The sequence below is a fragment of the Spinacia oleracea genome, chromosome 1 (assembly GCF_020520425.1).
Source record: "Spinacia oleracea cultivar Varoflay chromosome 1, BTI_SOV_V1, whole genome shotgun sequence".
NCBI lineage: Eukaryota > Viridiplantae > Streptophyta > Magnoliopsida > Caryophyllales > Amaranthaceae > Spinacia > Spinacia oleracea.
In genome coordinates, this window is record NC_079487.1 from 47120598 (window position 1) to 47133457 (window position 12860).

At 38.1% G+C, this 12860-nt stretch overlaps 1 protein-coding gene across 1 annotated transcript; it reads right to left on the bottom strand.

The window, feature by feature from the left end:
- Positions 1–260: 260 nt before the first annotated feature.
- Positions 261–12658, bottom strand: LOC110792455 (uncharacterized). The gene is made up of 6 exons (XM_021997257.2): positions 12371–12658; positions 10331–10445; positions 4123–10225; positions 3431–3523; positions 1000–1043; positions 261–592 (listed from the first exon to the last, which is right to left on the bottom strand). Exon 3 carries the CDS (start codon positions 10184–10186, stop codon positions 4160–4162), a length of 6027 nt encoding a protein of 2008 aa, XP_021852949.1. The 5' UTR covers positions 10187–10225; positions 10331–10445; positions 12371–12658; the 3' UTR covers positions 261–592; positions 1000–1043; positions 3431–3523; positions 4123–4159.
- Positions 12659–12860: the final 202 nt, after the last annotated feature.

A 12860-nucleotide genomic window follows, 5' to 3' on the forward strand; every position in this document is an offset into this window, starting at 1 on the left:
TGCCTAACTGGTAAGCTGATAATGTGATGGCTATATTACTTGATTCTACAAGCAGAACATTTGAACAGGGGAAACAACATTCTGAATATTTGTCATTTGTGAAAAAACGGAGCGAAAAACAAGTATCGGGTCTCATTAATAATCAATCAAGGCACCATTTATCAAATCTCTTTTCAGAAATATTGAAGATAAAAAGTACGGAGTAATTTACCTTCTTGCTGCAATAGCATGAAGAATCCTCTGCTCAACACAATGCAATATAGAATAAACAACGGACTTCAAAGATTGTGGGTAATATCCATATGAAGTGGTAGTTTATCTTTATAATAATAATTTTTATCGACCTAGTGATGCTCATTCCCTTCAACCTCAGATAAGTCAGTAATTTAACTTTTAGACAAATTAAAATCGAATGAGAAAATAAATAAGTTAACAAGTTACATACAGTACCACTATACAACAGTTACCATTTAGCTCCAACCAATTTATCCAATTAACATGCTCATGACTGGGTGCCTCGCTAATTTGGATGTCTTCACTCAAAATTGCTGTTAGGTGCTTGCTTCTTAATTCCAGTACACCTGACTTAATTCTGCAAAACACGAGGGGGGAGAAATTATTGTAAATGACAGCAAATCAAAACATATTCAATTCCTGAACAAAACAATGATCGCTAACTGTTTTGTGCAAGGTTACAATTCAAATTTTAAACGCTATCCATCTTCAAGAAAGAATATAGGTTCCGTGGTACGGATCCAACTAATTCAATTATGCTGCTTTCTAGACAAGATGGCTTGGATATATAATCCCAGAATTTCCTACTCTGTAAATAGCAACATAGAGCTATGCCTTGTTCAATTGTGGTGATTTACATGCAGCATTGAACACAAATTTTCATAAGTAACCATAATGCTCTTCTAAAGTCCTCCTAAACTTCCTTTTTAGAAATAAGAAATTAAAATCCTTAAAACCTTTTATTTTAGATAGTTGATTAATTACCTTGAAAATTCCATCTATTCTCAAGAGGGATGCTCCTCCTAAATCTGAAAGATCAAAAGTATTCAAAATTGCAGATTATTAGTAATAACACGTCATGGAGTAGTATATGTAGTACAAGAAATTAGTTCATGTGAAAAAAGAAAAAGAAAAAAAAAACTGCGAGGAAAACAAAGAGAGATTACAACAAACAAACCAATTTTAAATTCTAGTTAATGCTATATGCTAAGACAAGAAATGGCATATAACTATATAAGCTATAGGGAGCTGCAAAATAACACAAATTAAAGACCATAAGTAGGTTATTAACTTCTCATTTGTCACAAGCACGAATTCATTCAACATAACAATGCCTATATCCCATTAACTAATAGTTTAAAAAATCAGGAAAAATTTGCTCTTGTAGGAAAGTGGTGGTGGTGTTCTCCATGGGACTATTGCAACGGTTATCCAGAGCAAGTGTGGAAATTTTTATTCACAAGTGTATTCTACCTTCTCCTCGCTTGTGAGGTTTAAGATGGGGAATTGGCATTGCGTTAGATTTATGGGAAGATGTTTGAAGAGGGGAGCAACTGTTCTGTCTGTTTCCCTCAATTGTGTAATTGTCCACTTTACAAGACCCCCGTTTTGGCTTTCAATCCTACCAATTTGTTGAATCTTCATTTACCGAAGCATCCCCATTACAGGGGTGGTTGAGGAACTCTGCCTTAATTTTCGAGATTAGCCATTCCTTTTAGGTGGGTGGGGGATTTTACAGGCACCTTGCTAGCTGAAATATTTATTCGGAAAGCTATAGCTCCTCTAAAGGTGACAGGTTTTTTTAATGGAACTTGGAGTTGACTGAGTCAATACCGATGACGTTCTCCAAAGGAAACAACCAGCTATGGGCCGTATGGCTATGGCTATCTCGCTGGAACAGTGTTACCAGATTCGCGGGTACCCCCTGCGAATCTCGAACCGGTTCGCCCGTACCGAATCGGGTTCTCCAACGACCCAATTCGCTGTGGTTCGCGAACCAAATCGTTGGTATTGTCATGCCGAATCTGAAACCCTAGTTATAGCTATTGAAGGTCGGGGAAGACAAGAGAAGAAAATATATGTTGGGGCTTTTATTTGGAAAGGAAATAATATGTTATCTGAGTATGAATGTATGAGTATTAAAATAAAATTTTGAACAATTTTGTTTTAAATTTCCTGGAAAAAAAGAGCTTCAAACCCCTCTTACGAACCTAAAACCAGCCAACCTGCGAATCGCAAACCCGAACTCGTACCCCGTACCGAAGCGAACCACGAATCAGGTAACCCTGCGCTGGAATTATGCATGATGAGTCTTGCTAATAGTGAGTCTCGCTCACTCGTTTATTTCATTGTGAGAGGAAACATGGAGGGTGATATTTGAAGGAGACATTTTCCTGTCCACTGGGAGTATTGAGTATTTTCCCCTCATTTTGGATTTGAGGCATGTTCATTTTGTGGGTTTTGGAAAGACAGAGGAGGAGAAGATGTTGCAGCAAGAAATTTCAATGGCTTATGCAATCCTTACAGTTAGAACAGTATGCACATATTTTCTTAGGAGCCACCGTAACTAGTGATTCGCTTTGGGATAGAAATATAGAATAACTAATCTAGCATCTTTTGGGGCAAAGTCAGCAGGGACTTTTAACAGATACTCCATGGGAAATTCAAAGAAATTGGGCTAATTTGTAACCTGTTTGTTGCTATGACTCTATGACAACTTGTCCTCTGGTTTTTGTAATATTGTTTTTCTGTTTATCTAATTTTTCTTTATCAAAAGAATATTGTCGCAAAAAGAGAAAGGATCAGTATAAGGCTACACGAAAATGAAAATTAGTTCAACCAATTCTACTGATCATATCTCTACCAAATGGATCTAATTTAGATGTATTCACCTAGGAATTCTTTGGATGCTTATTTTAATTTTAACCAATTAACCAGATATAAAATTCTAAACATCTAGAGACAGCATATTATGCCCCATACATAATCATCATAACTGAAGTCAATCAGCTGTTATTCGTTTGGAGATATCTATGACATCATGAATTCGTGAGTAAAAAAATAAAGCTTCATGGTATAGCTCTAAGCCTCTAACTAAGTTCACTACAACTAAGTTCACATACTCTATTTTTATAATCTGTTCATGTTGGAAAATTTATGTGACATCTTCAGTACAGCAGCGTACAACTACCCCAGTCAGGATTCAGGAGTATTAATTCACATCCAACATATGAGTATATTAAGCAAGCTACTTCATTATGACAATGAGACCAAATTTAGACATATTTCCTCACAAGTACCAAAAGCCTAGTGCAGGTCCATATAATACGAAAGAAGCATGCAAACTTATTCCGAGAAAGACGGCAGAAAATAAAATGACCCTTCGAAAAACTGTAAAATAAGGTTAATCAGCTACCTGTAGAACTCCACCCAAGCTCAAATGAGATGCTCCTCTTCAATCAAACACCTTAAGCATAGTGCTTACTTTTACATTTCGTTTCTCAACTTTCTGGTATAAAGCAATTCGGGTCATGTTAGTCAAGGACCACATTACATTCCTACCGTTGGAAAAGAAAAACAGAAAACATGCAATCATAAATCACTAAACAAAGCATGTTTATCAATCAATAAATTATTCATGTCAACACAAATAGCCAAAGAACTAAAAATTGAGAAGCACCAGGGAAGGAAAAAAGAAAGTAATACAAGCAAATGCAAGAATGCATGATACTTATGAGAATGGGTTTTCAGTAATCAACAAAAAAAAAACCATTACATTTTGGGACTAAGGCTTGGTTATTGTTCTTGTGTATATGCAGAAAAAAAAATGTAAGACAATGGGTAAACTTATGGGTTGGAAATTTTGAACAAATAATTGGTCGGTGATGAATATCATAATCTAGATATGAATCCTATTACTCAAGAATGCTTACACAATTCTACTAATGCACCTTCACAACTACGACCACTCTCCCAAGTCTCAACTAATATTACACTTACAATTCTTTTAGCTAGTGAACTAGTAGATGCCCGAGTAAAATTACTCACATCAACAGTATTTATTTTTCTTAATCAGTAGTGTGGAAACCAGAGGGCTGAAGCTCATACCTGACACTATTCCTGGTGGAATAAAGTCCGTATGACATCAAGTTGCATCCGTTTTCGCATCAGTCATTGTGAGGGGTGAGTTTAACAAGGAAGCAGGTGTATAGTTAAGCTGGTAATTGACTAGTGTTGACCCAAAAATGTTAAACATTGCAGCACTACTATAAGCAACTTCAGCATCTGAACGCTTCTTAAATACCACTCTAGCACGACTGCTTTGCATATCTACTTCTGTCTCAGATTCCTTCAGAGGCCCAAATCGCCTGAACATTTTGTTCAAATTCGCCTCTAAAAGAACAGAACTCATCTCACCAAAGTTTAGCATGAGCTCTGTAGGCAGGTCCAGCTTCTTCTCATCCCTAGTTGACATCTCAGGGGCTGATTCATGATTGTCATGATGATACTGTTTCCTGGAATTATTTCTACGGTTCGGTCGAAGAGGCTTCTCAGAATCACCAGAGACAAGCTTTTCATCCTTTCTCTTACGAACACGTCGGGCCGGTTTAGCTTCAGCATTATCTTGGATAACCATGTCTCTCCAGTAGGAGTCATTTCTATCATCGAATTCAAAAGTCTCTGGGGACCCAACAACAGGAACAGAAGACTTCCGTTTTCTACCAGACCCTTTGCGCATCTTTTGTCGCTGGGTTGTGACAGCTAAATTTCTAAATTTGGAGAAAAAGCTGATTATGTCAACCAAGAAGCTGTATCCTTTCATGGGATCTCGAGCAGATAAGTGAAGCTGTGAGAGCATCTCATCCAAAGTAGACTCCTTTGACTGTGTTGGTGTGCTTTCAGTCATATCATCATCAGGAGATTGTGATACTTCATCAGCATCATCCACTGAATGCTTAGTGTCGCTTCCTTCACTACAACCTTTGATGATAGCGGAAGATCCTGTCAGCTGACTTGCAACTCTACGAATACATTCACCAACTTTAAAGGATTGCTGCGGATTCGAAGATGCTGCATGTGAAACCTTAGCTAGGGAGATAGTTTTAATTCTCTGCTGAGCTGTGGAATCATCTGTAAGAAACCCTGAAGCTTTTCGCTTAGTGCCAGAAAATGCGGCACTAGGGGAAGCCAAACTAAAATCATCTTCCTCATGTGAATCAAATTCACCATCAAGGTAATACTCACTCATTAATTCTGTCATGCTTTTTTCTTTTCTCCTTTGGTAAACAATATCTTTCAAATCATGTTTACGTTTATGAGGGCCTTTCTTGGCATCAACTCCAGCCACTGAATCTGCATGCTCATTCTCACTTGTGCTCTGATCCCTAAAAGGTGTATCAGCGTCACATTCCACCAACCCCTCGTGATACTGGAACTTGGGAAGCGCATCATAACCTTTCAATCGATTAAAAGCTAATAGTTGCGATTTTGCTATCAAAAGCTCAAGCCGGTCTACACCACTGGTTGGGAAAAGTGCAACTGTTCTTACATACTCTTTGAGTTTATTAGGTTGAAAGGAATCCACGCCTGTAGATCTATCAACTCCTTCCCTTCTACTTGACTCTTCCCTTATCCCAGTGTTCTCAACCATTTGATACTTGATCTTGTCATAGACTTCTTCAGATAAACAAGAACAGGCCAACCCAAATTCCTCCCTTCTAGCAACCTCTTCCAAAGCACAACTCACTGCATTTTGGAATGCTTCTGATTTGTTTTGCCTTTCCGCCTGGGGAAAATGATTCCTAAATGGCTTTAACACTGATGCTTCATTCCACGCAAATGTCCGGTCTCCAAAATATGCCACCAAATAGCAATCCTTTCTATAATATTTCATAGCCTTCTCTGAGGAATCAGAAGGATGAAATATTTGCCCAGGCCACCAAGGATGGCTCTTTACCTTGCCCCATACCAAGTCAAAGACAGTGAAATCTCCTTCATTTTCCGGTGGTAGCTGATAGCTAACACGGTGATCTTTCATCAAGCTTCCAGATTTTGGAAATGAGCGCTTAGCACTCTTTTCTTCTTTGCTCCGAGTCTTTACTGAACGAGGAATCAGCTCCTGATCTTGTTCTTGAAGTGACTCAACAGCTTCGTTACTGACAGCTTGTTCTAGCATTTCCTGTACATCCTCTATGTTGGTGTCAACCTCATGGGGAGCATCCAGGTGCTCATTCACTGATGAGCCTGGTTCATACTCCAGTCCTTGATCTACGTCATTGACAAATAACTTGACGACCGAAGGTGGTTGTTCACAAGTAGCATCGTCTCCAGATTCATCTCCAATATATATAGGACCAGAATCCATATCTACCCCTGGACTACCTCCAGTACAAATATCCGGAACGTCTGTATCCTCAACGAGAGCTACATTTGTTTCAATTTGTCCAGAAACTGGATCCTGATCTACTCCTTGTTCTTTGGGTAACTCAATTACTTCAGTATTATTGGCAGCTTGTTCTTGCACTTCCTGAATATTATCTATGTTTTTATCCACCTTATGAACTTCACCTACTGCTCCACACTCTGAGTTCTCGTCCACCATAGAGCCTGCTTCATATTCCAGTCTGGTATCTACGCCTTCAACATCATCTGTAGAACTACATTCCAAGCGTTCAGTCACTGATGAGCCTGGTTCATACTCTAGTCCTTGATCTACATCGTTGACTACTAAAGGTGGTTGTTCACAAGCAGCATCGTCCCCATATTCATCTCCAATATATATAGGACCAGAATCCATATCTACCCCTGGACTACCACCAGTACAAACATTAGCAGCTTCTGTTTCCTCAATGAGAACTACTTTTGTTTCCATTTGTCTAGAAACTGGATCTTGATCTACTCCTTGTTCTTCGGGCAACTCAATTACTTCAGTATTATTGGCAGCTTGTTCTTGCCCTTCCTGAACATTATCTATGTTTGTATCAACCTCATGAACTTCACCTATTGCTTCATATTCTGGGTTCTCATCCACAATAGAGAGTGCTTCATATTCCAGTTTGTTATCTACACCTTCAACATCATCTGTAGCAATATCTTCCAAGCGTTCAGTCACTAAAGAGCCTGGTTCATACTCCTTGACGACCAAAGGTGGTTGTACACAAGCAGCATCATCTCCAGATTCATCTCCAATATATATAGGACTAGAATTCATACCTACCCCTGGACTACCTCCACTACAAACATCAGGAACTTCTGTATCCTCAACAAGAACTACTATTGTTTCCATTTCTCCAGAAACTGGATCCTGATCTACTCCTTGTTCTTCGGTTAACTCAATTGCTTCAGTATTATTGGCAGCTTGTTCTTGCACTTCCTGAACATCATCCATGATTGTATCAACCTCATGCACTTCACCTATTGCTTCATACTCTGGGTTCTTGTCCACCGTAGAGCCTGCTTCATATTCCAGTCCATTATTGACGCCTTCAACATCATCCGTAGCACTATGTTCCAAGCGTTCAGTCACTGACGATCCTGGTTCATACTCCAGTCCTTGATGTACACGATTGACCAATGGCATTGCAAGCAACAGTGGTTGTTCACAAGCAGCAGCATCTCCATATTCTCTATCTCCACTATGTATAGGACCCAAATCCATATCTACCCCTGGGCAACTTCTAGTACAAACATCAGGAACTTCTGCTTCCACAACAAGAACTACATTTGTTTCCATTTGAACAGAAACCAGGCCCTGATCTACTACAAGTTCTTTGGGCAAATCAATTGCTTGAGTATTATTGGCAGCTTGTTTTGGCGCTTCCTGAACATCATTCATGTTTGTGTCAACCTCGTGAAATTCACCTACTGCTCCATGCTCTGGTTTCTCATCCACTATAGAGGCCGCTTCATATTCCAGTCCGTTATCTACACCTTCAACAGATGACTTGATAGGCAAAGATTGATGTTCATAAGCAGCACGGTCTCCAATTTCTCCCTCTCTAATTTGTCTAGAACTAGAATTTAAGTTTGTCGATGGGCTACCTCCAATGGAACCAATAGGAACTTCTATTTCCTTGATAGAAGCAATTTTTGCATCCATCTTTTTGCAAACCATCTCTTGATCTACTTCTTGTTCATCAGGCAATTCAACTGCTTCAGTACTGGCAACTTGTTCTGGTATTTCTTTACCATTCTCCACGTCTCTGTCAAACTCATGAATGTCATCTATTACTCCATGTTCCAGACGTTCAGCCACTGGAGAGCCTGGAACATGATGTTCACCATTATAAAATGACTTGACTCGTAAAGATGGTTGCTCACGAGAACCATTATCTTTATAGTCTATATCTCCAACTTGTCTGAGACCAGAATCCACGTCTTCCACTGAGCTGCCTCCATTAGAAACATTAGGAACTTCTGTTTCCACGATAGGAGCTTTCGCAACAACTTTTTCATGAACAAGCTTCTGATCTACATCTTGTTCTTTAGGAGACTTGGCTACTTCCATAATGGCAGCTTGCTCTTGGACTTTCTTAACATCCTCAATGTATGTGTCCACCTCATGAATGTCACCTGTTGTTCTATGTTCCAAGTGCCTGGCAACTGAAGAGCCTGGTTCATATTCCTCCCCATGATCTAAACCTTTATCAATTAAGTTGATTGGAAAAGGTGGTTGTTCATAAGCAGTATGGTCTTCATTACTTCTATCTTCAGCTTGCCTGGGATCAGAATCCAAGTCCAGGCTGCCTCTAATAGAAACATTGGGAACTCCTGTTTCCACAATAGGAACTACTTCTGCATCAGTCTTTTCAGATTCCAGTTCCTGATATACTACTTGTTCTTTTGGCAAATCACTATTTACAGCTTGTTCTTCCATTTCCCTAACATCCTCCATTGCTGAGTCAACCTCATGAAAATCGCCTGTTGCTCTATGTTCCAAGTTCTCAGCCACTGAAGACTCTGGTACATATTCCAGTCCGTGATCTACACCTTCATCGATTGTATTCACTGGAAAAGGTGGTTGTTCATTTGTGAGATGGGTTACATCTTCTCTATCTCCAACTTGGCTAGGATAAGAACCCAAATGCAGGCTGCCTTCAAGAGAAACATCAGGAACTTCTTCAACAATATGAACTACTTTAGCATCCATCTTCTCAGAAACCAATTTATTATCTACTTCTTGTTCTTTGGGCAACTCAAATGCTTCAGTATCAGCAGCTTGTTCTTGCAATCTCTTCACATCCTCTATCTCTGAGTCAACCTCGTGGAAATCATCTGTTGTTCTACGTTCCGAGTGCTCGGACACCGAAAGGCTAGGTTCATATTCTGGTACCTGATCTATAACTTTGTCTAATGACTTGACTGGCAAAGGTGGTTGTTTATTAATAGCATGGTCTCCATATTCTCTAACTCCCGCTTGTGTAGAACCAGAATCTAAGTTCAGGCTGCTTCCACTAGAAACATCAAAAACTTCTTTTTCTACAGTAGGAACTACTTCTGTGTCTATCCTTACAGAAACCAGATCCTCATTCACTTCTTGTTCTCTTGGCAACTCAACTGCTGCAGAATCGACAGCTCGTTCTAGCACTTCCTTGGCATCCTCCATCTCTGTGTCAATTTCAGGAAGATCAACTGTTGTTCTATGTTCCAAGTCCTTCACCACTAAATAAGATGGTTCATATTCCTGCCCGTGAACACATGACTTGACTGGCAAAGATAGTTGTTCAACATGGTCTCCATATTCTCTATCTTCTATTTGCCTGGGACCAGAATTCAAGTGTGCCCCTGAACTGCCTCGAATAGAAACATCAGGAACTTCTTTTTCCACAATAGCAACTGCTTTTTCATCCATCATTTCAGGAATCAACTCCTGATCTACATCTTTTTGTGCATGAAGCTCAACTACTTCAGTTTTAGCAGCATGTTCTTCCACTTCCGGCACACTCTCTATGTTTGTGTCAGCCTCTGGAACATCATCTCGTGATTTATGTTTCATGCCCTCAGCCGCTGGTTCGGACGCCAATCCCTGATCTACCGCTTCAACAACTGACTTGACTGCCAAAAGTGGTTGTTCACAACCAACATTGTTTTCATAGTCTCTATCCCTCGAGTTGTCTCTAACAGAAAAATCAGATACTTCTGTTTCTATAATATGAACTACTTTTGCATCCATCTTTCCAAAGTAATCATCCGACAATGATAAACTTCATTCCTATATTCACAAAAATGTAAAGCATAGTTGCTATATGTAAGTATGGTAGAATAAGAATCGTGATAAGTACGTGATTCAATTGAACAAAAAATAGTATACACATACTTTATGACCTTTGCAAGTTAAAAATATATCAGCTTTGTCCATGAGAGATAAAATCCCTAGTAAGAAGAGTTGCATGCTCAGATGCTCCAAACCCTTCTTGCACTGCTTTCACTCTCTGAAACAGTGAAATTTGACAATCAGCATAAAAGAAAATTAAACTATATTTTTTGAGATAAATTGTCAAAACAGCTTAAAAGCAATTTGCAATTTAGTACTCAGAGAACATATACGGACAAGGATAATTACTCCCTCCGTTTCAAAGTATAAGGCATTTTCACCCCTTTTAAGCACACTAAAAGTTTGATTACAGCTTGTTAAAATTACATGGTACAACAGTAATGTGAATCAACATATAACATTGCATTGAATTGCTATTATGATTTATAAACAGCATTTTATGTTGCATTGATGTTGTAGAAAATCGAGTAATTTATATTTTAAGTTACAAAAAAAAGGACTAAAATGCCAATACTTTATATTGTGAAATGGAGGGAGTACAACTCTAAATCAAAATCTAGAACATGTGAACAAAGAATAGACATGGCATCTTCAAGGATTGATCATAGTTGAAATTGCAGCATGGTATTAACTCTAGGCCGCATCAGCGCATTGAAAAGGCTTTTGAACTTAAGCGGCCATAATATAAGGCCGCGACAACCGCAAACCATCTGCATTGCGCCACAACTAGTCCCACGATAGCGACCTCATCAGGATTCATATCCATATTGGAAAGCATAGACGACTCAAAATTTATAAACATAATAAAAAAAGAAGAAAAAATACAAGAGTAACAAAAACCAACCATGATATACTCCATGGTTAAATACAGAACACCCTATTAACGTCCTCTCCCTAGTTAACCAAGCAATCCATCAAAGAAACAAATGTAGGGAAGAAAGTTTTAACTAGGCGAAAAACCCCTTTCGTTTAGGTTGTTAAAACATACGTAGAACAATAAGGCTATCTTCTTTTACTTTATGATACTTGTATTAGAGGAGAATAGAGGAGGTCTTCCGAGTTACTCCCATATTTGGGAAACTTTTTCCAATCAAATGGCATTTTCGTAAATAAATTATGCTTTTATTACGAAAGTGCAATTAAATGCGGGTCTCAAGCACAGTCACATGGCATTTGATGTGGCCTCATGTACAGTCAGCCTTGCATTTTCATAATACATCACTCAAACAGAATTGTTGTTTTGACTCAAGAGTTATGGATAACTTGACTATTTGAATCAACTACAACAACTATGTAATATACAATCAACAACTAAATTATACAACTACTAATATACAGTCAATCAAGTATAAATAAACAATATTTACATTTTAGTAATACATCGCCAATCATATAATATAATGTCAACGATTAGCAGTATAACACCCATTAATATAAAAATCAAGAACTACAAATATAGTCAACAACTTTCTAAGATTATACCACCTATCATTTTCCAGCAAAATATTTACGAAATTGCCATTTGATTGGAAAGTTTTCTCAATCAGTGAGATTAACTTGGAATTTCTCGAGAACTGAGTTCAAATAAGGGATACCAAAGTTCAATTCACAACTAGAGTTTGTTCTTATAAGTAAAATTTCAAGTGAAAAAGAACACACTTACAAAGAGCGTGTGGACGAGACAACACTGATCTTGCTTTATATACATTTAAGGTTGAAGATTTAGTTAGAAAAAGATCAAGCAAAAAAGCAGCTCAAGTCAATCAAACTACGGAGTATTATTCAACAATAACGAATCTGCAAATCTGAAAATACAGTTTTAATTTTTTTAATTTACTTATATCTAAACTTGAAAATTAGCTTGAATCTCAACTAAGTAGCAAATTAAACAGCAATCAGCACCATTTTCACTAGAACTGTCACAAAATTCATACAGTCGCAACTCCTTGCTCAATCGTTACCCTCAAGGCCAGCAAAAACTCAATGAGCATTTCTTAAATCATCCCCAAAAACCTAAATATCAAATTACGGAAAAATCAAATAATACAGTAAAAATCGAATTGAATTGTAGCGAAATCATACCCAAAAAAAGCAGGCAGCTGGAAAGAATCAATGAAATTCGACGAAATTAGGAAAGAGGAAGTAAGAGTAACCAATGATGAGCTAGGAGTGTTCGAGTAGAAGGAGATTTGTTCTATCACTGCAGAATTTGGGGGAAATTTTGAAAATTTTGAAGGAAATTGAGAAAGTGACGAAGAAATTTGACAGCGTAACCTAAGCTTACTTCTTTGGAACCCAACCTAAGCTTCGTATTCCAATCAGACACTCTTTCTCTCTCCTATTTTATAGGGTTAACGAGGAGGCTTGATATGTTAATAAATACTTCCTCCGTTTCGAAATAATGGGAGTATTTATGCTTTTTACAACAACCCAGATAAATGATTAAATTGTAAAAAATTAGTATGAAAAAGTGGAATATTGTAAGAAAATAATAATAGAAAATTAGGTTGAGTGGAGTGGTGTAAGTCACAAAATCTTGTTTACCAATGGTGTACAGTAAATTATTGTACAC

What these genes read in the sequence shown, in the direction of transcription:
- LOC110792455 (XM_021997257.2), bottom strand. Translation starts at nt 10,186, where the DNA reads ATGGATGCAAAAGTAGTTCATATTATAGAAACAGAAGTATCTGATTTT.